The following is a 26170-nucleotide window of genomic DNA, read 5'->3' on the forward strand; positions in this document are numbered from 1 at the left end:
TGGGAGATTTGTCCATTTGTGTGGGGGTTAGACCGTTTGTGTGGGCGTTTTGACATTTCTTGAGTGTGGGGGTTTTGGCTGTGGGGTTTTTGTATTAGACCCGTTCATTCGGTCTTTACCGGTCACTCAGTGCAGCTCAGATGGACCACGACGCTACTCTCCTCTGTTGTGATCGACGCCAAGTTCCATGAAACGAAGTTGGCCAAGGCTTCAGTATTCAGATGACGTCGACCTTCTAGACCCAGCGGTAACGAACTCAGGATTCCAGCATACAGCGCCTAGCAATGAACAGAACTTTATATGACTGCACGACAGCGTTCCCAGAGAAGAAAGAAGATGTATCTCGTAGGTTTGCTCCAAGGACTTCGGCAATCGACATCAAGCGTCTCCAAGTATACAGTGCGTCGTTAATGTAATAATTAGTGAAAGTGCATGCCCATATTTCTGCGCCTGTACTCTGGAGATCGTCCAAGCGGATGTGAGTAAGCAGAACATTTTCTTAACGTTCTCTAAGGTTCACGTTTGAGAAAAAAAGAGAAGCTAAATACTCTATTTCACCACACATTAGCCTTGAATTGGCATGTTGATTTAATTCACTCAGTTCCAAATATTAGTCTTCAGTTAAAGGAACTCCCGATCTAGCAGCGACCCGTCGGGTCAACGAGCTGATCGTTAATTAATTTCAGCCTTTATTTGACAATTAAACCGCCAATCTCCCATAATCACATTTCCACCTTCCATAATGATATCTTTTTGTAATAAAACCTACAAAATCCAATCTCTCATCTTTTATTGAGAAATTCGGGCATCATTCTGATGCTTATTTATGAGTTTGAGTAATATAAAAACTAGGTATTATTACTCTTCCGTGACAGGTAGATACATTGTACTACTTTTCATATTTATAATAGGAAAATTCTAAGTACCGTTATATATAATCTTCCCTCTTGTATAGAAGGTGTGTTATAGTAGTTAGCGACAAGCGGTTTCTGGGATCAATAAGTGTCCCAATAATACAGTAATTCCGAATCAGATATTATTGAGAATATGTAACATCTTAATAACTAAGCTATTTGATGTACAAGTTTCAATATTTTTTCCAAATTATTTATAATTCTAAGGTATAGCGTGACACTTCCTATTATAAATATACAGCGTCCAGTCAATAAGTTACTTCATATCATATGAGTAAATTGTTCTTGAGTAAATTGTTGTTGAGAGTTATAGATCTACTTTCGATTCCAATATTGAATTTGCATAATTTTTACATCTGCCGCATTTTCCGAATATAAAAAGCAACTCACATGTTTTAATAGAAAATAAAATAACTTTTTAGTATAACTCATGTAAATAGGGTGTTTTAATTGTTATTTAACACAAAATGGGTAACTAAATAAATGGTACAATGCATGCTTGCAGAAACTGTTATTGTTGGGAGACAATATTACAAATTTAGACTTTAGTATTCTATTTATTTAGTTCCATGCAGTGTTTCTTCCAGACATGTTTCTGGGGGGCACTACCCTCCCGGAGCTCTGAGAATGGTCCCCGGAGGAGACCAAGATAATACGTATATAATATAATAATAAATAGAATAGTACCAGCAGTGCCCCCCGGAACATTTTTTTCTGAAAGAACAACTGGTTCCATGTATGTGTGACATTGTAAAGGAAACTGAATTCTCAATGAGTTTTGATTGCCAATAATAATAAGAGTACAACGTATTTCATTACATTGTTTACTGTATACCGCGAAACAGTACTGTATCCCGCTGTTTGTTTACTATAAAAGCAGCAAATTATAGCCCAGAAGAGCGCACAAAACCCAAATGGGAGGTCTAGTTGGATAGTTTGTTAACGGCTTGTTCAATGTCCAGTTTTGATCACATTGATTTCAGGTTCCTACACCCCACGAAGTTACCACTTGTCTCTGAACACAATGACAATGAGGACAACAACTTGCATGAAGAAAAAATGGCGTGACTGAACTGTAGAAATGAGTAGAGTGGAGTGACGAGTTTCGTTTAAAACTTCATCACGCTGATAGTACACGAACAATATAGAACATAAAACCATGAACTCAGCGTGACAAGTTTGAAATTGTATACACAATATAATGGTGACATCTTGATCTCTGGGGTTGTTTGTCTTAGCAAGGTTTTGGACCTGGTCTGCATGTACTGTACTCATCCTTACCGCATCAAAGTACGTAGATCTGTAGAGGAAATAATGTCTTTATATTTTTTTATGTCATCCGGATCGAAGTGGTGTGCACCAGTAAGGTGACCGCTCTTTAACAGATCACGGCTGGCTACCACCTGTTTTAGGAATATTTCAGTTAATTCTCGCTTCTAAAGTTGTCACTGGGATGTTCTGGTCTCAATCTCATTGCACATCTCTTCGATATTCGGGATGAATTCGTGCAAACATGTTATCCATTATTTACCTTATTCGGCGGCCTTACGTCATTTGTGGGACGTTCTGGAAGAGGTTTGACTGCGTATCAGGGCTACTTGCGTAAACTTGTTGAATTCATGCCTTTTTGTGCGGATGGCGCCATCCCGCAAAGAAACATCAATTCGTCAGTTATCAGAAATATATCTAATTCTGTACCACTTCTGTGAATAAACTTAAGACGCATCAGCCGAAAGAAATCGTAGGAACAGCAATTCGTCAGTTATCAGAAATATATATAATTCTGTACCACTTCAATGTATACACTTAAGACGCATCAGCCGACAGGAAGAACAAATATGCTCAACATCAAACTCTAAAGAACTGTCTTTGAAAAAATAAACTTTCGTGTGATTAAATCTATATTGTTTATTGTCTATAAAAATTTACAATTTTTATTTTCCTTTAAAAAGTATTTATGTTCTATGTGGTACATAGGCTTTTATCAAGCAGTTTGCATTGTTTCTTCCCTTTTCGTAAGTGTGACATACACACTCCTTTACACACATACTGCTTGCACGGCATATTCACTTAGAAAATTTGAAAGGTTAAATTAGCCAAAATTCAGTTGATATTATCCGAGTTGTTTTGCCAATATATAGCATAAATACCACTTGGTTACATTTCTGTTATTTAACTTTCATTCATTTAACCTAGTAGTTGGCGAATTCAACCGAGAATATTAGTTAGTCTGGAGCTTACAGGTCATTAGGTAAAACAAAACAACGAAATTGGAATGGTTAATTCAACCGACCCACGAATCAGTAGAATAATATATAAATAAGCTCAGCTGGGCAATGCAGTCATCAATACGCTTTGCGGAAAATTGTGTAATGTCTTACTTCTTACTAAGGAAGTAATAACGGAGAAACTTCTATCATTCCCAGACATTAGACCCCATAAAAACGAATCAATTTGGTTGAAATTTGGTACGAAGTTCCCTTTCGTATTGTGTGAGCGCTCTTTACACATTTTGACCAAAACCACATAATTTTAAAGGGGTTTAAGTACCGAGTAAATATTTTGCTAATTATTATCTATGTAACTAGTTCAAAACGCAGTTAATTAGCTTTGATGTGAAGAGATTTCCCTCAATGCTTTCACTATGCATTTCAAATGGAAACTGCTTTCTCGGTAGATGACGTAAAAATAAAAGTAAATGTTTACGAAAAGCTAATAGTTTCCTTATCTGTAATATTTCGGTGTTCGTGGTCTGACATACTTTCATGGTGGAACCTTATATTTCTCTAATCATACAAGAAGTTATAGCAACACTCTTCATATAGAAGTGGTGCTGAAAATTTTCCTTAAGCTTGGATCATGGAACTTGCAACGGGAATATGTTTTAATTTATAGTTCTTTCTTTTCACTTATGTTGGTTATAGAAGCGGCAAATCGAAGAAATTATTAACTTTTCAATCTGATTGGGTGAGTGTTAAACTGCAGATTTTTGCATGAAGAAATATTATTTCTCCTATACAACAGTTGCAATAATTGTAATTTTAACAAAGTTTGAAGTATGAGATCTCTGGTGGAACAAGGAGTAAACCTTTATTTCATATTCTATACACGAATAACACAAATCTATTGTAAAAATTTTGCCTTTCATGTTTGTCTGTGAGTAAAGTTTTTTTAAATATACATATATACAGTATATATGGAAATGCGAGTTTACATTTCTTTTTGATCTACATACTTTTGTTAATTAGAATCAAAGATGATTTTTTAATTTGTTATTTCTGTTTTAATATTGAATGATTTTAGAATACGCTTCCAACATTGAAATAAAATATGTTAATTTTCACAATTAAATAAAATTGAATACCAATCATGAAAAAAAAGTAAATAAAGTATTGGCAGTAGTAAGAAATAAAAACAGCATTGATAAACGTAAGATTCAGTTTTCTAATGTAATTGAGTTAGGACTAAATGCAACAAGTAACAGATAATTCTTCTTAAGTTTATTTTTATTTATTTTTCGTATAGAAGTGGCATCCAATATATGATTAGAAAACAAATTCCAAAATTTCCCACCAACACATTTGTATTAGACTACAAACTGAGCGACATTTCCGCTTCTAGCCACAGCAAATATATCTGAGAAGGAGTAGTATTAAGTTTGAAGTGAGTACTGCCAGCTCCTAAAAGCATTCTCTACCATTTTCGACCATTATTGCAGTCTCATGATTTCGGATTTCAGTTTAGCAATTAGTCGCAATTTCAACATCGATATTCATCCCAAGTGGCTTACGATAATTCAAGAAAAGTTCAAAATAGACTTTCCGTAATGTTTACTGCAATATGAGTCCGTTAATTCTCGATGCAACAGATTTGAACGGGAGGTGCGAACCCAGTAAATCCAGCCGCCACTGAACTCAGGTGTGTCGGAATTGTTTTAGGATTATAGATAGGCGCGGAAAACTGATTATTCTCTAAGGGTGGACTTTGCAAATTCGACGTCAAGGGGTGTAGAAATTGTTGAGTTGAGTTGAGTTGATTTTAGTTTAGCGTCCCTTTCAGCAGCGAGGCTATATGAGACGTGGACCTACTGATTAACGTGGAATCCGAACCACATGAGCTCCCACCGGGAAACGAACCCGGGTCTCCCACGCCAAAGGCGCGTACGCTAACCGCTTAGTCACGGAGGAGCTCGGGTGTAGAAATTGTGGTGACAGTTATAATTGTAAAAATATCCTTCCGTATCCCTGATTTTCTTAATGCTTGAGGAAAAGGTTAGAAATTGCAAAGATCTATGTCGGTCAAGAAAGAAGCCGGACGAAGCACAGGTGTGCTATATTTGGTCATGAAAGTCTGAATCAAATGCTAAGAATGATAAGAACGAACTTCGCTGGGATCATTTACCTGAAATCGCATAACTCATTACTCATCCTGATAACATCTCCACTCTAATATCTCCATTGAAAATGGGAGTAATAGAAATTTACTACCAATTTCGATTTCAATAATTATCATGAATATATCATGATATGTTCCATAACATGGTGCACATGTGACACTGCTACTTCTTCCAATATTCAATATTCAAATAGAATATCCAATATCCAATAGAATCCAATAGAATATCCAATAGAATAGATAATATCCAATATTCAAATAGAAGTATCAATTTAATACAATATACTATGCTGCAGGACTTCACCATGTAATGTAAATCAGACGAATGGACAATTAAATACATGAAATATCAAGTATTGTTTTGATGAAAGCTACATTTGTCTGTAATGTAGCGATGCAACTTTGATGTCTTTAATTTATAAATAAATTGTAAGTTTATCTATATTCTCTGCAAATACTTTAACTCTTTCAAACCTGGAAATCCAGAACGAAACTAAAGGCTGAATCTTGGAAATGTCAAGAAAAAATTCCTGAAACCTACTTCCTCAAATACTATTTATTGATGGCTTCAACTTTATGCACATTCACATACATACTTAACTCCCTCACTCATAACTATTCGTTCTCACCGTTCAAATCGCACTCACTCGCCCTCAGGATTATCCCTAAATGTTCCATCACACTAACGTTTTTACACAGTTTGCTAGTTTTAAATTTCTTCTGAACTATTTCACATTTTCTCGATTTTTGTGTATGCAAATGTCTCCAAGCTTAACATAAAACACTTTAGAGATGGTTTTCGCGTTTGCAGATGATTTCAATGTCTTATATTCAACTCCACTATTGTAGGGCCGCGGTGGCTCAGTGATAGAGCGTTCACCTCTGGTGAATGGGGTCCCTGGTTCGATCGCAGCTCGCGCCAAGTGAAATTTGTGGTGGACGAACATCGTGTGCGTGGGTTTCCTCATGGTTATCTCATTTCCTCCAACTTTCTTCATTCCACCATTTCATTCATTTCTCATCATCACGGTCTCCTTTAGCCTAGCCAACATAATCGTGGGACGTAAAACTCAAAGATTTCAATTCCACTATTACTATCGAGAAGTAATAGAAAAAAGAGTGGTTATTGTGAACAAGATACTGAATTCGCAGTTTCAACGGATTTACAAATTTCATTATCATACATGCAGGAAACGTTATTCTTGAGTCTGTTTGTATATTTACCTTGATGTATCCACACTCGTCTAGGAGTCATATACTTAAACGCATTTGTATCAGAGCCCTCCTTACTGTTTTGGAGGCTAACATATGTGAGATGAAGCAAGTAGTTCCGTGTTCGATTTTTTTGTGAGAAATCGCTATTTTTGTAACTTCCATAGTTTATTCATCTTATTCAGCAAAATGTTATAACCATGGCACGTTGAACACAAATCCTATTCTTTTCCAACCGGGAGATATTTTAAACTTAAGGGTTTAGAGAATTCTACAGACGGAGTTCGAATTTTTTATCTATTCTCGAAAATGAGAGAAGCTAATAAAAGTAGAAAATAAAAAAATTAGATATTTTCGAAAACTGCTTTGATGCTTTTGTTTGTATTTCGACCATTATTTCGACCATTCGACAAGAAATTTTCTGTAGATATAATTAAGAAATTTATATATGTAACATTTGATGTATGTACACAACACTGTAATTGGGTATTAAGCCTCTTGTGTTGTATATTAAATAAATAAATAAATACACATTACTATATCATAAACAATTCTATTGACTGGTGTATAAATCAATCTCGGGGAATAATGTAGAAGAGGTAGTTTATTCTCGGAGTAAGCTCTTTCGAGACGATTATTTCAAAAACAAGTCATTCCATTGTGTTCATATTTCATAAATAAATGATTTATCAAGAAGCAGACACTATTTCATATCTCATTTGTTTTTTTTTGAAAAAAAAAAAGAGTCAGAAGGTGTAGTTTTCTCTTGACTGTGAGTTCATTTTGATTTTTAGCAAACAAAAGAAAAAAGGCGAATTTTTAATATTTTATAGATGCTCTTTTCATTAATAGGGTAAAATACAAAATAGATCAATTTATGAAAAGTGGGGTCGTTTATTTTTGAGGATAAGTTCTCTGTCGACGAAGTTTCTAAAAAAGCATTATAGTTTTGTTCTTGTTTCACATATAAATATTTCGCTTAAATACAAGCCCAATGCAATTTAATTTAAGAAATGTCGTCAGAACGTTTAGCGCAATGTCCCATGTCCTCTAATTCTTTCAACATTGTTAAACCTTAAAGTGTGTATTGAAATAATAGTAAAAAAATGAACTAATACATAACGTTGTTATACGAAAATGAGGCAAAGATGGAAAGAAACTACTACTTCAGAAGAAATATTGATAGGCAAACTTTGTGAGAATGTTAGATTGATAGAATTTTTGAGGCTGTAGGTGAGTGAATGTGAGTAAGTGTGAGGACGAGTCAATGTGATTTGGAGGTTGAGAACGAATGAGTGTGAGTGAGGGACTTTAGTATGGGTGAGTATGAATGAGAGTGAGGGCATCAATAATATTTATAAAGAGAAGTATATTGACGAAATTAAACGTTTTATTGTAGTTTCACCTGAAGTACGATGAGTGAATCAAAGAGTATTGAAAACCAGGCCCGTATCCAGGGGGATCTAGGGGGCCGAGTCCCCCTAAATTTTGGCTGGCCCCCCTAAAATTTTCACGGTAGACTGGCAAATGAACTATAATATAGTGATGAACTATAATATGGTTGCATGGGGCCCCACTAACTTCAGCCCGGTTCCCCCTACATGTTTGGGCTGGCTACAGGCCTGTTGAAAACTGACATTACGCGTCTAGTTTTAACATATTACCCAGCATCGGTTCAAATCCTGACAAGTTTTAAGTCTTGTCCACCAGTCTTGGTTCCTCAGCATCTACATTTTTAATTTTGTAACTCACCTGGCAAACCGCAACTAAGCAAGAGACAATACATTGAACCGCACCAGTGATTTGCAATGTATTTACATTTTATTTGCTAGGTTCGATTACAATAATGACTGAGAGTGTATATCCTTCAAGGCAAGATCTCATGCAGCCTAGATGCTGAAAGGATATGCTCAACTTCAACAAACAACGTATGAGGACGAGTACCAATTCAAACATCTTTATTTAGAGAATCAAGAAATTAACCCGAGAGACAGATTGCAACCAACTGTGCGTTATTTTTCTTGAATAAAATAAAAATAGTTTAACACCTTACAATTTTACCCATTATGTTAAACAAAAACTAATTATTAATAAAAAGTAAATGATTGTGAATAAGTACACTCCAATACCGGAAATCGAACCCTTGGCCTCGTGTGCACAAGCTAGTCGTGTTATTTGAGCAGAAATGTTGTAACCAAATGTAAGAAATACAAATATCGTATTTCCATCATTAGCGATTAAAGATAAATCACGAAATAGTTTAATTATACTAATTTTCACAACTAGTCACTCACGGCAAATAAGGGAAACATATTTAGAACAGGTATTTTGAAAACATTTGACGAAATAAAATGCATTAGTAATTGAGAAATAAAACATCTGATAGAAGAAAAAAGAACAATCTATGAAAAAGATTGGTAATTCGAAATTGTAAAATGTTTAGAACAAAGCTTTAAACTACCATCTGAGAACCTTGGATAAAGATTACGGAACTAACGGGGCAATTCTTTTAAGGTGGATCACTAGGTGTTCTCAGTTTATGCTAAACGTTGCTTGAATAGTGCGTCGTTGCCAGATAATGTCAAGTGTTTAGTGATGCCAAATAATAAAGGATGTAATCATGGAATTCTGCTTGGATACTTACTGGAGAAATTAGTTTTCGACCCTTACCGCAATTCACAGCTAAGTTCCACTTCTTGAACTGGAACTCTAGAATCCATGAATTTTCTTATTGTGACTACCACAGTAAACGTACAAATTTGGCAAAACCGTATTATGGCGTTCTGTGTAAGTTTCTTCTCAAAATCTTTTTTCTTAAATGCAAATTAATATTTAAATAAAATGTGAAACATAACACGAAAAACGGTCAAATAATATATATATATTTCGTAATAAGATCGTTACTTTAAAATACTTTACTCATGAAAATGAACATTTCATAAAACTGACCACTTCTAGCAAGATCTAGCAGCAAGTGCCATCTTGTGTCCTCATTGTAAAACGAATCAAATATTTTCTTCTATTTGTTACATTTTTTCGATATCAGGAGACAACTCAAATGAACGTGTCTTGTGTTGTAGCTGAAACATAACTTCATCTTATAATACAATATTAACAATATTTAGTGTATCAATGCGCAGTGGTGAAGGGAATGAACTAAAATATGTACTGACTTCCGGGTGGTGATCCACCTTAAGTACAAGCATCGCTAACCATAACGTTCAAGTACGTAATGAATACCGCAATCAGTAAATTTTGTACTTTTTTATGAAAAAGTGATATTTAGTTTTTCCTAATTAATATAAGAGCCTTCTTGCTGGTATAGTTGCATGAGCGAGTCTTCAGTATACGAGATTTAAGAGACCTAATTACTGCAAAATTAAAATAGTGTACCTCTAATTTTACAGAAATCACGTGATTTTTAAATAGACAAAAAATATTTTCAAAATGTATAACAAGAGTGCCTTAGACAGTATTACTTTGCGTGAGGTATAATTTTCACGAGTCACCTAGTAGCTTTCCGCTTGCAACTATGTAGAAACGCGAAAATAAATGCTTATTTTCTAAATAGCTGGAAATCAAAAGTATATAAGTGAGTCATGATAACGGTATTTCATGTAAAATTACTTTGTTCCACATTTCGATAAGCTTTTATATATTTGAACATATCACATAGTTACTATCAGTGGCGTATTTAGGGGGGTGGCTTCCGGGCTTAAGCCCCCCCCCCGAAATCTTACTTAGTATTCTATAGTAAAGTAAATGAAATATCTTGCAGAATTTTCACATTTCCAGGCAAAGCCCCCCCCCCGAAAGTTAGCAAAGCCCCTCCCGAAACAAAATCGTAAATACGCCACTGGTTACTATAGAATTAGCGGTATTTTAATATGGGACCCTCTTAAGAGAGTAAAATTCTCTGTTCGAGAGTTTTGAACACAGTGCAGTGGTCCGAGTAATATACCTTCTTTGTGAAATATCGGAAAGTATTTTTAAGAAAATTAATAAATATATAGTTAAACGGTTTGTAATAATGGTAAATAGCACTTTAAGAAAGCCGTTCTTACTTCCTCTGGCCATATTGTGATTGGTGTTACCCTCAAGACGACTTGAGACTAGCGATAAAGTTTTCTAGTTTCTCTTCCTAAATTTTATGTAAGCGTCATACTTTTGTAAATTGTATTTATGTATGTGTAAAATAAATGCAATAAGGATCTCATTATAAAATACATTTGTTTTTGACCGATTTTCACCTTATATTTTACATCTTATTCAAATATTAATTTGCAGAAGTTTTATATAGGTTTTATAAACGGTGTTAATGAAGTATACCGAAAAACTTTAAAAGGTTATTCCTCACATCAAGTTAAAAGGAGAAGTTTATATGAACCTATGGCAACAAGTGCATAGTTTCAGAGCTAGGGCTGTCCAAAATAGCCCAAAAGCCAAATTTCAAGAGGCTCTATTTCGAATTCGAGAGACTGTGGATGATGATTCTTATCAGGGTGAAGGAAGTTACGCATGCGCAATCCAAAAATGAATATTTCGTTAATATTCAATGGGTGTACAGATTATTCCCTGCAGGGCGAAATTCACAGACATGCCATCAAGCTAATTTTGAGATAATTCTCTGACATTTGATAGGTCCAAAGTAGGCAAACGATAAGCCTTGATAGCAGTGAACACGGAATCCCTTGGCGCGTTGTCGGAAGTGTTAATGATTGTTAGCAGCACGGTCTCTCGTATTCGGGAAAACGCATGATGCGATGTTTTCTTTGACGATTTTATAAGTGAAGAAAACGTGAAATATACCATGAGGAAATACATATCATCACACGTTATTCTGAACACAAAGCAACATGAAATTGCCGGTTCCTATCTCTTCCGCCTTCCCTTCGAAACATTCCATGTCCATTGTTGTCAAGGTTTACCTCCAGTCTACTTTGGACCCTTTTTGAAATCCGCGTATATCTGAAAACTCTATTGAAACCATACCTGATAATTACACCCTGTGGGGAATACCCTCTACAGCTATCGAAAATTGATGAAATATGCAATTTTGGATTGTGTATGCGTGACATCCTTTACGCTGATAAGAACCACCATCCATAGTTCCTGGAATTCGAAATAAGACCTATTGAAATGCTATTTTGGACAGCCCTAGCTCTGAAACTATGCACCTTTCGCCATAGGTCAATATGAACTTTTTCTTTTTTGGATGTGAGGAATCACCTCCTACAGTTTGACGGTATAGTTCAGAAACACCCTGTATAGGTGAAAATAAACTACGACTTCTGGATGTAATATCGATTTCCACAAAGGTGAATCTCTAACAGGGTTGTCAAAATGGTTTAAGTATGAATTCCAAACCCTAAGAATAAATTTCATCTCAGTTTTATTCTTCTATTGAAGCCACAAGCAGTAAAAACTTAAACAACTTCAGAAATCAATATTGAGTTCGTATAAATTAAAAATCTAACATGTTTTCACAATGTTGAAAGAAACTCCAATGTTTTTAATAGAATTGAGTAACTTATTAACACTTTTTAGTACATTTTATATAAATAGGGAGTTTTGGATTTATGTTTTATATTTTACACATAACTGAATATATGTCACAATGCATTGTTGGTGAAACGACCATGTTTTGAAATCAATATTAGAAACTTAGTCTATAGTATTTAACTTGTTTAATTTCAAATATGTGTGATATTATAAAGGAAAAAATATTTTTTTCAGGGAGGTTCAGTTGCCAATTATAATAAGACTACAACGTATAAATGTTTCATTATAGCTAATGTTTACTGTATGCAACACTAGTAATCGTTAACTCAGAAGACCAACAAATCCAATAAGAGCTACCTCATCACGGTATGTACTACAGAACCAGGTGACTCAAGGGGCTATCACTTGTAATTAAACACCGCTGAGCCCAACGTCTTTCATTGACATGTGTGACTGCAGCATACACACGAGCGGAATGAAATTATAAGTCTCGATTCCGACTTCATCACACTGATTGTAGGTAACGAACATTTCATATGAAACCATGCAACCAGTACGTAAGGTTGAAAGAGTACAAAATAATGACAACTTTATGATGGCCTGCGATGTTTTGAATTAACATGGTTTTGGTACCTTTGGTATAAGTACTTCGCGTCATTACTGCATCGAAGTGAGCAGACCTGTAGAGTCAAAATGGCTTTATTCCTCTCAACCGTCTGAATTGAACAGTAATGCAACCGCTCACCTATCAAATCCCGACTTGCTACTACCTATTTGTAGAAGTATTTCACTTACTTCGTCTCCGGGAATCTGTGATTTCAATCCCATTGCTCATATGTGGGATTAGGGTGGTTCTTAGGTATATGGGAAAAATAAATTTTCGAATTTCTTCCGCCGCACCCCCTATTTCTTTTCCTTCGGTAGCAGAAACATCATACACAAAATTTCACAAAAATCCATCAACGTTAACCCGTGCCGCAAAGCAGTTGATTTCTGTAAAAAGAAATCCATTTGAATTTCAATCGCACTCGATTTACTATTTGTCAATAAACGTATAATAATTATCACAAATATAAATAGGACAATATAAAGCTTTCCTCTGTAGTTCAGAATTGACTGGGTTTTAAATACAGTCGAATGGGTATCAGGCAACAAGCTACAAGCATCATCGTCATCGTTAGTACATATAGTACTTATGGTAATGCTTGGTGTTATGAACCACTGTGGAAAAGATATTTGGATCTCTTTCTCATGCCACTTGCTTCGTTAGTAAACTTTACATGAGTTAGAAATCAATCAGCTAATAAATACAAGAAAAAATTAATGATAGTAGCTGATATTCCAAAAAATGGACGAAATATATATTTGAATTGTAGATCGACTTAATGATATCTTTTACTTTTTATGCAAGGTAGCTTTTCCACATCCTGGAAACAAGTTTCTATATTCTTTCACCACTTACAAAAGGAATTGTTTCTGTTCTTGATTTTTAGTTACAACTTCATTGTGATCTTCCATTCACTTTCCGCTCTTTCCGCTGTGTCATTTATAACATGCAGTTTATCAACTACTTTTTTTTCCAAAAAGAAATTCATCATTTGTCGACCAACAAACCGGATCAAGTTCTAGAAAACCTGTAAAAATCCGAAACCTTTCGAAGAACTTCTTCGTGTTTCCTATCACAAAATCAGCAATTTCTTTCTCTTCAATATTACCTATTTTACTAGCATGCAATTCAAATCGCTTCATTGTTTCATATGAACTATCATTAATTTAAATTCTTTCTGCTAATTTGTGTTTTGTTCATTACTGACATTCTCGTCAAAGAAATAAAAGAGCTCACACTCCTCTGAGCGGTACCAAATACGTTAGGAAAACTTGAATAAAGCCACTCTCGAGACATCAGAGATTATGAGTTTCGACGTTTGAATGCTCTTCAAAAATTGTAAATCTTGATGTGGTGAAAGAGATGCACTGGGACAAGTAAACCAAGCTTTTTAGAACAGGAAAAGTGCACACTTGACGCAGTTCTTCTTCTTCCCACTCATTTAATTTAAACTGATTACTAAAGAGAAATATTTATAAACATCAGAAGGTTTTCCCCATCCACTTTGCCTGATGTACAGCTCCAGGGAAACGGAAAGAGATACTTCCAGGAGGCGTACTTCCTAGAAAAATTGCTGTAAGCTCCAAAAGTTCTCTGTAATCTTCTCTGCATTTCCAAATTTTGAACAGCAAAACCTGGCGTATCATTCTTCTTATTGCAAAGAACAGAATTAACACTTCTGTCAGAAATTCATGTAACAAAATTGTTGTGTTGAAATCTCGGCCACTCTTTCTGGAAACGCTTAAAAATTGGCACCTCTAAACCGGAAGAAACTGAAACACATTCTTCAAATACGCACTTTAATATCAAATCAAAAATGTGATGCCTACAAAGAAGATATAAAAGATCTTTTTCCCATTTCTGTTGAAGAAGAATACAAACTCCATTAATACGTCCAGTATTAGAAGAAGTTGTGTCCCAATGCCTCTGCTGTTGCAATGCACATGGAGCTCTATCAATCAATTTATAGCGATCAAAAGCCCCAACGAGTCGTCGAGTAATAAAACGTACTTTCCCTCTTCTTCTCGAAGATCCTGTCACTATCTCATCAGAATCTACTCCTTCCATTGTAATTGTATTTTCTGTTTGGCATTGGGCCTACATCTTCGTTTTCACCACTTGAATTGATAACCGACTATTCACCCGTTTCGCTCACTTCACAAGTCTCCTTTCTGGCTTTGAGATTTAAAGCATTCCTTGTACTCTCCTGAATTTGTATTAAGTCTAAAGCATTTGCATGCGCTGTACCAAATAAATCATCTAATATATCCAAGGAATATGTCTTGTCTCCTCTTCCCTTCACTATTTCCTATACTTGATTTTTGAAACCAATGCCACATTTCGTAGAATCCAATGAGATTATCGATGCTGTGGTGAGTATCCTTGATAGGTATTCTTGCTTTAGACCAAAACATTTCTGTTCCACGAATTGCTAACCGAGCATTCTCTCTTAAAGGTAATTTCACATTCGTATGTTATAAAAGAATGCACCAAGTACTTGTCTGTTGGACAGTAACTTACAACAAAATGTCTGTTCACTCATATTACCAACGAGGTAAATACCACTACGATAACTGATTTCACTAGACACCGAACACATAATGATCACTTTGTTCATTTAATCACATGTGATTTATACAAGACCCACAATGAAACATCATTTCCCTAAAAATAACAATCATATTAAAAGATCATAAATGCAAAATGAATTTTTAAAGAGTGGTGTGTAATATGCTATTACAGTCTAATGAGATTATGTTTTTAATAGGAGGGTGCCCGAAATTTTTTGCACCGACTGTACTTGACGTTTAACAACAAATTTCTGGCTGTTCATATAATTCGTAATTTTGTTCGTTATTCTATTTCAAATTAACATGGAGAACTGTAAAAATTCATTAGGAATTATAGTTTTGGGAATCAATATCTTTATTTATATTTTAAATTAGTTAAAAGTCTTGTATATGGATATGTAAATGGATTATTACAATTCTTACGGTGTCAGTGCTATCTGAAAACATAGGTCCACTATTGGACGGAACTTTCCAGATCAAATAACCAATCTAAAATTCGACAGAATTTTCAGGACCACCCTTCACCTCTCTTTTAAATACCTAGGTCCTTCTAAAATCTAGTTTAATCCAGATTTTACCAAATTTTATTCGTTTCAAAGCCCCACCGCCAAAAATGCTTTGTTTTGATTGGCTGATAAACCCACGCGATGATATTAGAGCGCGATTATCCCATTCCATGCCGGGAAGTTTCACTGAAGACACCAGATTCGGATCTTCTCGATCAAAAAGTCGAAAAGGAGCTAGAAAAGCTGCAAACAAGGTAACATTTGGGATTTTATTAACATGTAAAATCACTGGAAGTCTTGAGGAGCCATGAACTATTAAATTTCATAGTAAAAACTGGACAAAAAGTTGAAATAGTAAGTGCAATATAGTGACGCCATGACTTCATCCACCGATCGCTATGGACAGGATTCAGAAGTAGTGTGATTTCCGTTTTTCTTTTCTTAAAACCGGTTCTGAAGATCAGTGTTTCCCCTGATATTTTCACCTTCCAATTTTCTGCTAATTGAGGGTTATAAGACCTGTCCATATATAGATTTGTTTATGTAGGTAGCGAGTGATTCTTTCTTTTTTTAATATACATGGCGGTATTCAATTTTGTTGTAGTTAGGATAGTAATCACAATGCACGTGTAAATTTACAGTAAGGGCTCCTATCTGACTCCCAAATTGGGAGTACGGCTTCCAGCGGGATGAGTTGAACATGTAGTTTGTTCCGGGTTCCTGCCCCTTCAGGGCAGGGGTCCTATTGTTAGTCAACACTTTGATACGTCCCCTCGGGGGCTTTGATTAAACACTCAAGAATGTGATTTAGTGAATACAAGGGCCAGTTGGCCCTGTTTATTTCCTTTCCTTTCCTTTCGAGCCGATTTAAAATGGTAAAATTTGAATGTTTTCTGTGTATATTTATTGGTATAACATGTATTAATGTAGTGTGTAGTATGGATGTGCCATGTATGTGTTCGTAATGTAGTAAACATTTTCTAGTAGTAGTAATTGTGGTAGTTAAGTGATGAAAGAGTGTGTGAAACAATTAAACATGGACAGTGTAGTATTTACTATGCGATAATTTTTATTATTCCGTCATTAAGTGAACTTATACACAATATTTAAAAGTGAACGTAATATAGTACAATAATTCCGTGTACAAGGTCACATTCAGTTGTTCAAGGGTTGATTATATCGTCGCTAGCCCCTAGTGTCAAAAGTCAGTACTAACCGCCATTCGTATGTCGAGGTGCTTAGTGATTTAGTTTCCATGAAATTGACCTTTCTTTTCGAAATAAAACCTAGAAAGTATAATTTACAGCCCATATGGATGTACAGTTAGGTCAAGTGACCCAAAATTAATATATCCTGAAAATTTCAACATTCTGCTTAGTCTAGAAATCGAAATATTTAAGTAAATAAACAATACGTAATTTTTTAGCAGAAGTCGGGCGATATGATGCTAGTTCTTCGCTTTGAAATTATATTAAATGTTCATTTTTTCTTCGTGGCTGCAGAATAATTTCATTGTTGCTGCAGAATTTCATAAACATTAAATATTATCGCAGATAATTCTATTTTCAGTGAACATACGTAGGATTTTTTTCCGTTCTTAATAAAGCTACCAGGTATTACATAGTATTGTGTGTGTAGTGAAAGAGTCTTGAGTTCGAGTGAGGTTGTCGTGCGGTGATCGGAATGGGAAATGTTTGTGGTGATTATAGATTTTAAAGTGTTATGATGAAATGTGTATATAGGCTGGGCGTAGATAGAGGAGACAGGGTGTTTGTAGAATATAGCGTCGTAGTAAATGAAAAAGATGATGATATGAATATGATATGAATATTAATGTGAATATGAATATGAAGTATATGAATATTGTAGTAAATGAATATAGAAGATAGGACACCCATATAGTTAAATATATAGTAGCCCAGTGAATACTTCGCCGCGTGTTGATATATATATATATTGAATAGATACGTGTAGCTACAAACATCTCGGGTTCTGACCCCTGCACCGTAATATCATGCGGACCGGAGGGCGATATATAGTCGGACTATGGTAATACTTTGTAGTTTAATGGGTTATAGTAATAATCAACCATAGTAATACCATCTGATAGAATGGATAGCATCATATAATCGCTGACTAGACATATTGAATAATACATTCATGGAAAGACAATAGTAGTTAGACAACGGGGCTGTGGTGAATTTTATTTTCTGGTCGGTTTTAAAAATAGAATATCCTGCTCTGTGAGATTTTTTTTCTTCACGTCACCTACTCGGGCTAGCTTACAATGTTCATGGAGGCGACAGCTCTGACAGGGTTACCGAATCAAAACAATTAATTATTGAAATTTATTATACCGTACCCGGGCATCGACCTCCCCCCTTGAATATTTTCGTTTTCTTTTCTTAGTTTCCAAACTAGATAGTGATGGAAATTAATCGATGCCTCAGAATTTAGCGCATTCTGCGAAGGGGAGCTATCGGTGAAGTTTGGCAATAGAAATCACCGATCCAAAATTCAGTTTATTTAATTTTTTTTATTATTTTGGCAAATCATTAGTTAGGGATATCTTAGCTATTACTTTTACTCTAGTTTCATTACTGTCCTCGAACCTTCTTAGCTCTTCTGAGGGGTCGAGTATATTTTTTTTTACTTAGAGATTTCAAAATTGGGGACGCAGTTACCTGGTCCCTTCCCCTTCTCCTTTTATCCTGCTGGTTTGGGCCGGATACGGGGCTCGGATTTCAATCTTACAAACAAACTCTTGTGGGATTGGGATCCGATGGACACAGAACTTGCATCCTTGGCAGCAGGGCGCCCCCTTGAGTTTACGTATTTACGTAAACCACCCTCTTTCGGCATATGTGAATATTTTTGGCTATGAGTTGTTATATATTTAAATTCGATCACTCTTCTGTGTAGTGAGTAGTACTTTAATCTTTCTCCTTTCGTTGGCGCCGCTTTCTCTCCCTTGTCTCTTCCTTCTTACTTCGAGATTTTTTTTTAATTTTTCAACCTTCCCCCCCCCCAAGATTTTGAACTTGTTGCTTACAATTTATTTAACGTACAACTCTGATCTGAAATTACCAGCTGAGACGTTGCAAGATACGATTCATGGATAGAGTAGATAATGATTGGGTCCTCCATCACATTTTGACCTATCGCCGAAATGAATAACGGCTTCATATTTGACGACACTTCAATTACGTTCTTTCACCGTCGTCCCTTTAAGTTTTTTTTAATAAATTGGTCACTTTCCTTTCTGTTTTGGTTTTCGATTACCTTGTAGTTAACCTGGGCCCAGAAATTGTATTTTGGTTTATCTAGTTATATCTTTAGAAATGCTCTGTGTTACGTGCCTGCCACACAAAGTTTTTTTTCATTATTTAAGCACGAATTGATTATATAAAAGTTAAAATTTATAGACGCGCGGTATCAGGTAAAAAAATCGATTTTCTTTTTCATATGTAATGTCGGAAGTCATTTGTTTTCTTGGACAATGTTGCAACCTTTTCAGAAATTATTGTTGGGGTAATTAATTTAAATGTGTGCGCATTTATAATAAATATATATATATATATAGAGAAATGAATACGTCGAAATGTATATGTACTTAGTATATGAATATGATTTTATAGTAAAAGTATGATATTAAATGTATTATATGAATATATGTAAGAGCGCTCGTGTCTGTCCCCCTAAACGTGTATTGGTTGCTATAGTTTACCAGTAAGTTTTCCGACGAATATAAGAATATAGATTTTGTCAAGAATACCGCCGTGCACTCAAGTAATTTTCCTTTTCTTTTGAATAAATGTAAATGATAACCTCTGTAATTATGTAATGGCATGTATTGAAAAGTAACGGCAGGTCTAAACGTAACCCACATCATAACGAATATTATCCCTGAACTACCAACCTAAAACCATTGTGGAAAGTGTACCTTGAATCCTTCTCACCTGCATATGTATCCTGTGACTTGACCAGTTTGTTTTTATCCTCAATTTAAACCTTCATACTCCGTACACCTGTGGAAGATCGTTTTTAAATCCGAACCATGTATACATATACACAAAAGTGATCTAAAGGAAAGGTCTCATGACGTGTCCCAGTGTTGAATAAATAACTTGAAATTATTCAATTAATAAGTTTGGAAATGGACCGTCTAAGAGGAGAAACATCCTCTAGTGAAAGTGATTTTTTTTTCAAAATCCCTAGATGGATATAAACGTCGCAGTGTGCGAGTGCAGATATAAACTGTTAAGAGTTACAAATCAAATATAGTCGATGAATGTTTTTTGTAAACCAATATATATATATATATATATATATATATATATATATATATATATATATATATATATATATATATATAGATATATATATATAAACACAAACTAAGTTAAATGGAGCGAAATGTCCTGGACACTACGAGTAGTGCGGGATTTGTGATTTGAACGCTCAGAATTATTAATATTTTTATTGCTCAATGTGAGGTAGAGACTCATATAAGTTTTAATACACCTAAAAGTTTTTTTTTCCTTTCCTCTTTGTCCAATTTTTTTTTTAAAAAGTGAAATAAGTGTCTTCTTTGCGTATGTCGCAAATCATAATTTTGCTTTAGCATGCCTAAGATATAATACATGTAATTATTTTTTTTTTCCATTTGTCAAGATGATTGAATATATAAAAACTTACTAGAATATAACACTATGTACTCTACTGATATATATAGCCAATAACTTGTGCTTTTATTATTTTCTTTATAATTATTTGTTTTGTCTTTTCTTTTCACTATGGATGTAATAAACTATTTGTATCTTTGTAGTTAGTTGGTTTCCTTTAAACATATATACACTGTCCTGAGTGAGTGAGCGGGTGAATGCATGATAGATTTAATATAAGTAATTTTAGTGATATCATTTGTTGTATTAACATCTATAATATATGTGTCATGTTTTAATATATGTGTTAAGGTAAATAACCTAGGTCATGAAGGACTGCTACTAATGGTTTAAATCGGCTCTAGGAGTGAAACAAAGATAGCAGGATGAGCCTAAATACGACATCTTTCTTCCAGGAAGTTGAGACTCTTATTGATACTATACATAAATTTATATTGAGTTTATAAGTTTGATTTTTTTTCTTTTCTTTCTTGGCTAATTCATATGTGTGGTCGATCCTAGAGAACAAAGTTCAGATGCTGGATGGTTATCAATCACCGGTTGGAATAACAGTACAAAGAATGATTTCACTTTTCTCGTTTCCAGGTCTAGGTCTGGGTAACCCCACGATCGTGGTGCCTGGAGCTAGGTCTGGGTGGTATGAGGGAACATGTGTCTATTCTGAAGCATTCCAAAATTGATTAGTCGTTAATAACATTTAGAATAATTCATCTTTCAAGGACTTTCTCGACTTCTTACTATATTTCCGGAATTACCCAGTAATCTGTTTCTTATTAAAATACCCTATTTCTTTTTCTTTCTTCTTTTCCTACCTCCTTTTACCCTTCTACTTTCTTCTCTTTCTTCCCTATTTCTGAATGAAAGAAAAGGGAGTCATGACTGAGAGTAGTCGCTATTGTCACGGTCAATAAGTTGTTTAGATGAGTTTCCTTCGGGAGTCCGATATGGAATAATTAACAATAACAAAAAGTTTATTGGAATTTACTTTATTGGAGAATAATCATGATTTCAATTAGTAGGTGATGTTTCGTAATCGCCCTCGTTCAAAGAGAATTAATTTTAGCGACTCCTCTACATTGCGCTTTTCTCTTCGTTTACTACTAATTTTGTTTTCTTTCAGGTGGGTAGTAACAGTACTATACTTATTGAATTGGAAAGTGATGGACATCAATTTAAGTAAAACATTTGTAGATTGCTGAAGAACTTGGAATCAATGGATGTAAAGAAACAGCCACTAGAGGGTTTCGCCCTCTCTCTTGGACAGGGGTGTGGGAGCATCAATTATTCTTTATTAAACTCATAGTTGGTTAAGGAGCTGTGAAACAATCATTGTTATTAAACGCTAACAAAACAATCAAAAAATAAAGATATTAAACAACAATAACATTAATAATATATTGATAATAACAAACTAGTAATGAAAGGTGCACATAGAAAAAGATAAGAAAAAGGTGCGGAAAAAAACTGAAACTAATGAATAACGTGGAGAATGCATAAATGGATAAATGATGATAAGTGAGGTGCTCGTAACGCCACAACACAACATATAGATGTTAGTACAAACAAATGTAGATTAATCTTCTGTCTTGGGGCTCTCAGGACTGATGAGAAACATGAGGTAAGCCCAAATTAGTGTTGTAGAGAGACAAGTGCTATGATGGAAAAAGATGTGGAAGATGTTGACGGAAAAAGATGGCATGGTGGTGATCTGCTGGAAGGGTGCGGATGTATATGGAATGCAAAACTCTGAGTGGTGTATAGCAGTACTTAGATTGAGATTCTTGTTGTAAATCAGTAAATATGGTGTCAAGAAAGATATCTTTACGATCATGGAGACTGGTAGTTATTAACTTATGAAGCAATTGTGCTATGTGTTGAACAAGCGGAGGAAAGGTATTTTTTTTTTTTACAGAAGTCATTATTATGATACGGAAGTTTGATCCTGAATGCAAGACGAATGGCATGTCTCTCTAGAATTTCAAGTCTATTGTAAAATTTCGGAGGCGCTGAACACCAGGATATGTGTCCAAATGTAAGTATACTCCGCATAAATGCTTTGTATGTGTTAAGCAATAATTTGGAATTTAGACCCCAGGTCTGACCAACAAGACAACGAAGAAGTTGTAAGCGGTTCTTTGCTTTGATAGCAAGTTTCTGAAGGTGGGGTGTCCCTCGCAACTTATCGTCAAAAATGATTCCTAAGTATGTTACAGTTTTAGCTGGCTGAAGAAAGTGATCTCCCACACGTATCTGTAGTAAATTTGGATTTCGTCTAACTTTGCTGCGGCATTTAGGAGGTAAAATAACAAGTGATTGTGTTTTGTCTTCATTAACCGAAAGTCTCCATTTACTACACCAATTCAGAAAGCTAGTAATTGTTGTCTGTGTTTGTATTAATATGCTGTATCGTGTTTCCCAGTGTAAGAAAAGCTGTATCATCTGCATATTGAAAGAGATAAGTGTTCGGTGATGGAGATGGTAAATCGCAAGCATAGAGTATGTACAAAAGAGGAGATAGACTAGAGCCTCGCGGTACTCCTGTGTATGGGAAGACTGGATGTGATAATGAGTTGTTTATGCTGACATAGGCTATTCGGTTGAGTAGAAAAGAAACTATAACTCGGAGGTATGTAACAGGAAGACCTAGTTTAAGAAGTTTACAAAATAATCCATAATGCCAAATCCGATCAAGGGCTTTCTCCAGATCCATTAAAACGAGACAGGACGGAAGAGATTTATTATAATGATTGGTAATAATGGTAGTTAGACGAAGTAGTTGATCATTTATGCTATAATGATGTCGAATTCCAGTTTGATGGAGAGGTAGTAGTTGTAGATCCATAATGTATGGGTGTAAACGAGAAACGAGTTTTTTTTCAAAGACTTTACCTAACGTGGAAGTTAACTGAATTAGACGATAGGACTGTACGAAATGCGGTGGTTTGTTGGGTTTCAGAAACATACAGACCTTAGATACCTTCCAATCAAGAGGATAGAAACTAGTTCTAAGCATAAATGTATATATCGATGCTAGAAATATGAAAAAATGACCGAACATACCTTAAGTAATCTGTAAGTTATTTGGTCAAAGCCTGGGGCAGTACTACGTTTTCGCTTGATGACGGAATGTATCTCCGCGGATGTGATTTCACGAGTCAAAGGATTATCCGCTTCTAAAGTATGCTGGATGGAAGGTTGAAGTAATTGTGCAATTGCCTGTTCAGAAACTCTAGGGCTGAATTGCTGTGTGCAAGGCGGAGGTGTAAATACTGACTGAAGATGTGTGGCTAAAGCGTCTGCTTTAACTTGATCTGTATCTAGAGATTGATTATCCTGTATGAGGGGATATATGAATGAACTAACTGTCTGTCCAATTAGAAGATTAATTTTTTTCCAGCATTTCGTGGGATGTGACTGTGTATTCAATTGAGTGCATGCTTTGCTCCAGGTAAGCCGTTTATGAGCGATAATATAGTTATGAACTGTTTTTTGCCATCGTCTTGCTTGAGTCAAATACTCTGGATTCCGTGTTTGTTCGTATTTTCGAAAGTAAGTGCGAGACTTTTTGACGAGAGTCAAGTACTGCGGAGGTAGCATAGGCTGGTATGTTTTGCCTCGATATGTAGGTATGTTTTTGTTGGCGCTACTGGTGATAGCTGTGCTAATGCTATGGACGGTATTATTAAGATCGGTCTCTGATGTCGGTGGTACAAAGGAGGCAAGAGCAACATCTATATCAGTACGAAACTGATCCCAGTTCACCTTGTCGTATAACATGATAGTTCTCATAGTTGATTCAGATAGTTGTCTCTGATGGTTGATAACGACTTTCACCGGAAGATGGTCGCTGCCGATACAATCTAGTACATGTATATTACATTTATCGACCATAGAGGCAGTGCTAATAACAACATTGGGTGTAGTCTGACTGCTTGGTCGCGTATGTTTGGGCAATTGATGGACATGACCATTTAAATTAAGAGTTATATGATCGAAAAAGTCAGCTTTATCACGGGCAGAGCGACTGTGAATATTGACGTCAGCTAATATGACAAGATGTTTAAAGTGGTGAAACAAATAGGTGAAGAAGGCAAGAGGAATGATATGATCTGGTCGAACGTATATTGTAGCTACTATTAATATAAGGTGAGGAACGTAAACTGTTGTCACTAGGTGTTCCGGTAACTGCATATGCTGCGGAACAGAGTTGCATCTGTAAGTGAGTTTATTACGAACTCCAATTGCAGCACCACCTTGGGCTCGTACGTTATTGTCTGCGTAATCGCAGCGAAGAAATTGATATCGAGGAAATCGGACATAAGTAGCAGGTTTGAGTGCAGTCTCATTTAGTACAAATAAATCGATATTTTCCTCCAACAGTAACTGCTCAAATAGTATTCGATGTTGCGCTAAAGAACGAATGTTCAGAAAAAGAAGTGTAAGATCCGTATTCATACACAAAATTACGGAGTTAAACTGCTGTGTCTCGGGGAGCAATATGGAAATGAACGTATTTTCCAGAATATGTAGCATACAAGTTAATTTGAAATATAGCGAAGGCTGCTGCAATAACATGATCTAGTGTAAGTTGACGTTGGAATGGGAAAATATTTTGTAATATGAACGTTATGTAGCGGAGGAAGTTTTCCACAATAAGAGGAGAGGTGATAGACTGTGACAAAGATACGTTAGAATCTATGGTACGTAGCGGTACCGTCACCTCCGGGTTGTCAGGAGTTGGGTTTTGTATGCCTTTACATTTATAACTATACGTTGGGTGCTTATGAGCATACGTTGGGTCACTGGAATAGGTCGAGCATAGAGGTGGTTTTCCCGTATTCGAACACTCTTTAGTATCATGGTTGCCAGCACAGTAGCCGCATTTTACGACATTTGGACACTTAGCCGTTATATGTTGCTTGTACACCTGGCACCTTTTACATCTAATTGGAAGAGGGAGGCTTGTTCGTGAAGGTTCCACCATATGACGTTTCTTAAATATGTATGCGCCATCTTGTAACAAGGCATCGATGGAGGATTGAGAAGTAGTTAGAACTTTCACCATATACGTTGGACCGTTATTATTTCTGATATGAATAAATTTGGTCACTTCAATTCCCTCTGCTTTTAGCTCCTCAAGCACCTCATCATCTGTTATTTCAGGTAAAACTCCGCGAATAACTACGGACATCATTGGTGTTCTCAAAGGTGGAGGAGTTTGCTTGATTTTCTCAGGAAGCTTAGACAGTTGTGCAGTTTTGCCAGAAATCTCGTAACTGGCCTTATTACGGAGAGTAATGCCAAAATTTTCGTCATGAGATTTAATAATAACACCGCCCCTGGTAAAACTATCTGTTGGATACTGGCCCTTGGAAGATACTTAATAATCTGATTAAAGATATAGCGGGTATTACTGACTTTGGGTCGAAGTCAGGTAGAAGAAAAGAATGCAATTTAGAACGAGCAAGGGTGGCTGCATATGACTGTTGTAATCCAACAGTAGATGTGCTAAGATCCCCAGTGACCGTGTGCATTGGTTCCGAATCTTCCTACTTACGAATATAGATAGGAGAGCGAGATCTGGAACGCTTATCAGCCGACTCTAAACCACCCTCCGAGAGCTGACGGGTACGTCGATTGGTTCGCGGATCGCGTTTGGGATCAACCACTGTTTTATTTGTGGGACCTTGAACTAATCCCGGTAGCTTATGCATGGTGCAATAAAAATATGCACCGCATAAACTGACGTAAACAGCAGCCCTTTCAGATAGTGCTACAG

The 26170-nt window shown here is 35.6% G+C and overlaps 1 protein-coding gene across 1 annotated transcript; it reads right to left on the bottom strand.

Moving 5' to 3' along the window:
* Positions 1 to 122: 122 nt before the first annotated feature.
* LOC145661461 (uncharacterized) lies at positions 123 to 24846 on the bottom strand. The gene is made up of 2 exons (XM_081726774.1): positions 23452 to 24846; positions 123 to 278 (listed from the first exon to the last, which is right to left on the bottom strand). The coding sequence occupies exons 1-2, from the start codon at positions 24844 to 24846 to the stop codon at positions 123 to 125; spliced, it is 1551 nt and encodes a 516-aa protein (XP_081582900.1).
* Between the last annotated feature and the right edge of the window lie 1324 nt (positions 24847 to 26170).

Source organism: Thermobia domestica, chromosome 10 (assembly GCF_964235325.1).
Source record: "Thermobia domestica chromosome 10, izTheDome1.hap1.1, whole genome shotgun sequence".
Classification (NCBI taxonomy): Eukaryota; Metazoa; Arthropoda; class Insecta; order Zygentoma; family Lepismatidae; genus Thermobia; species Thermobia domestica.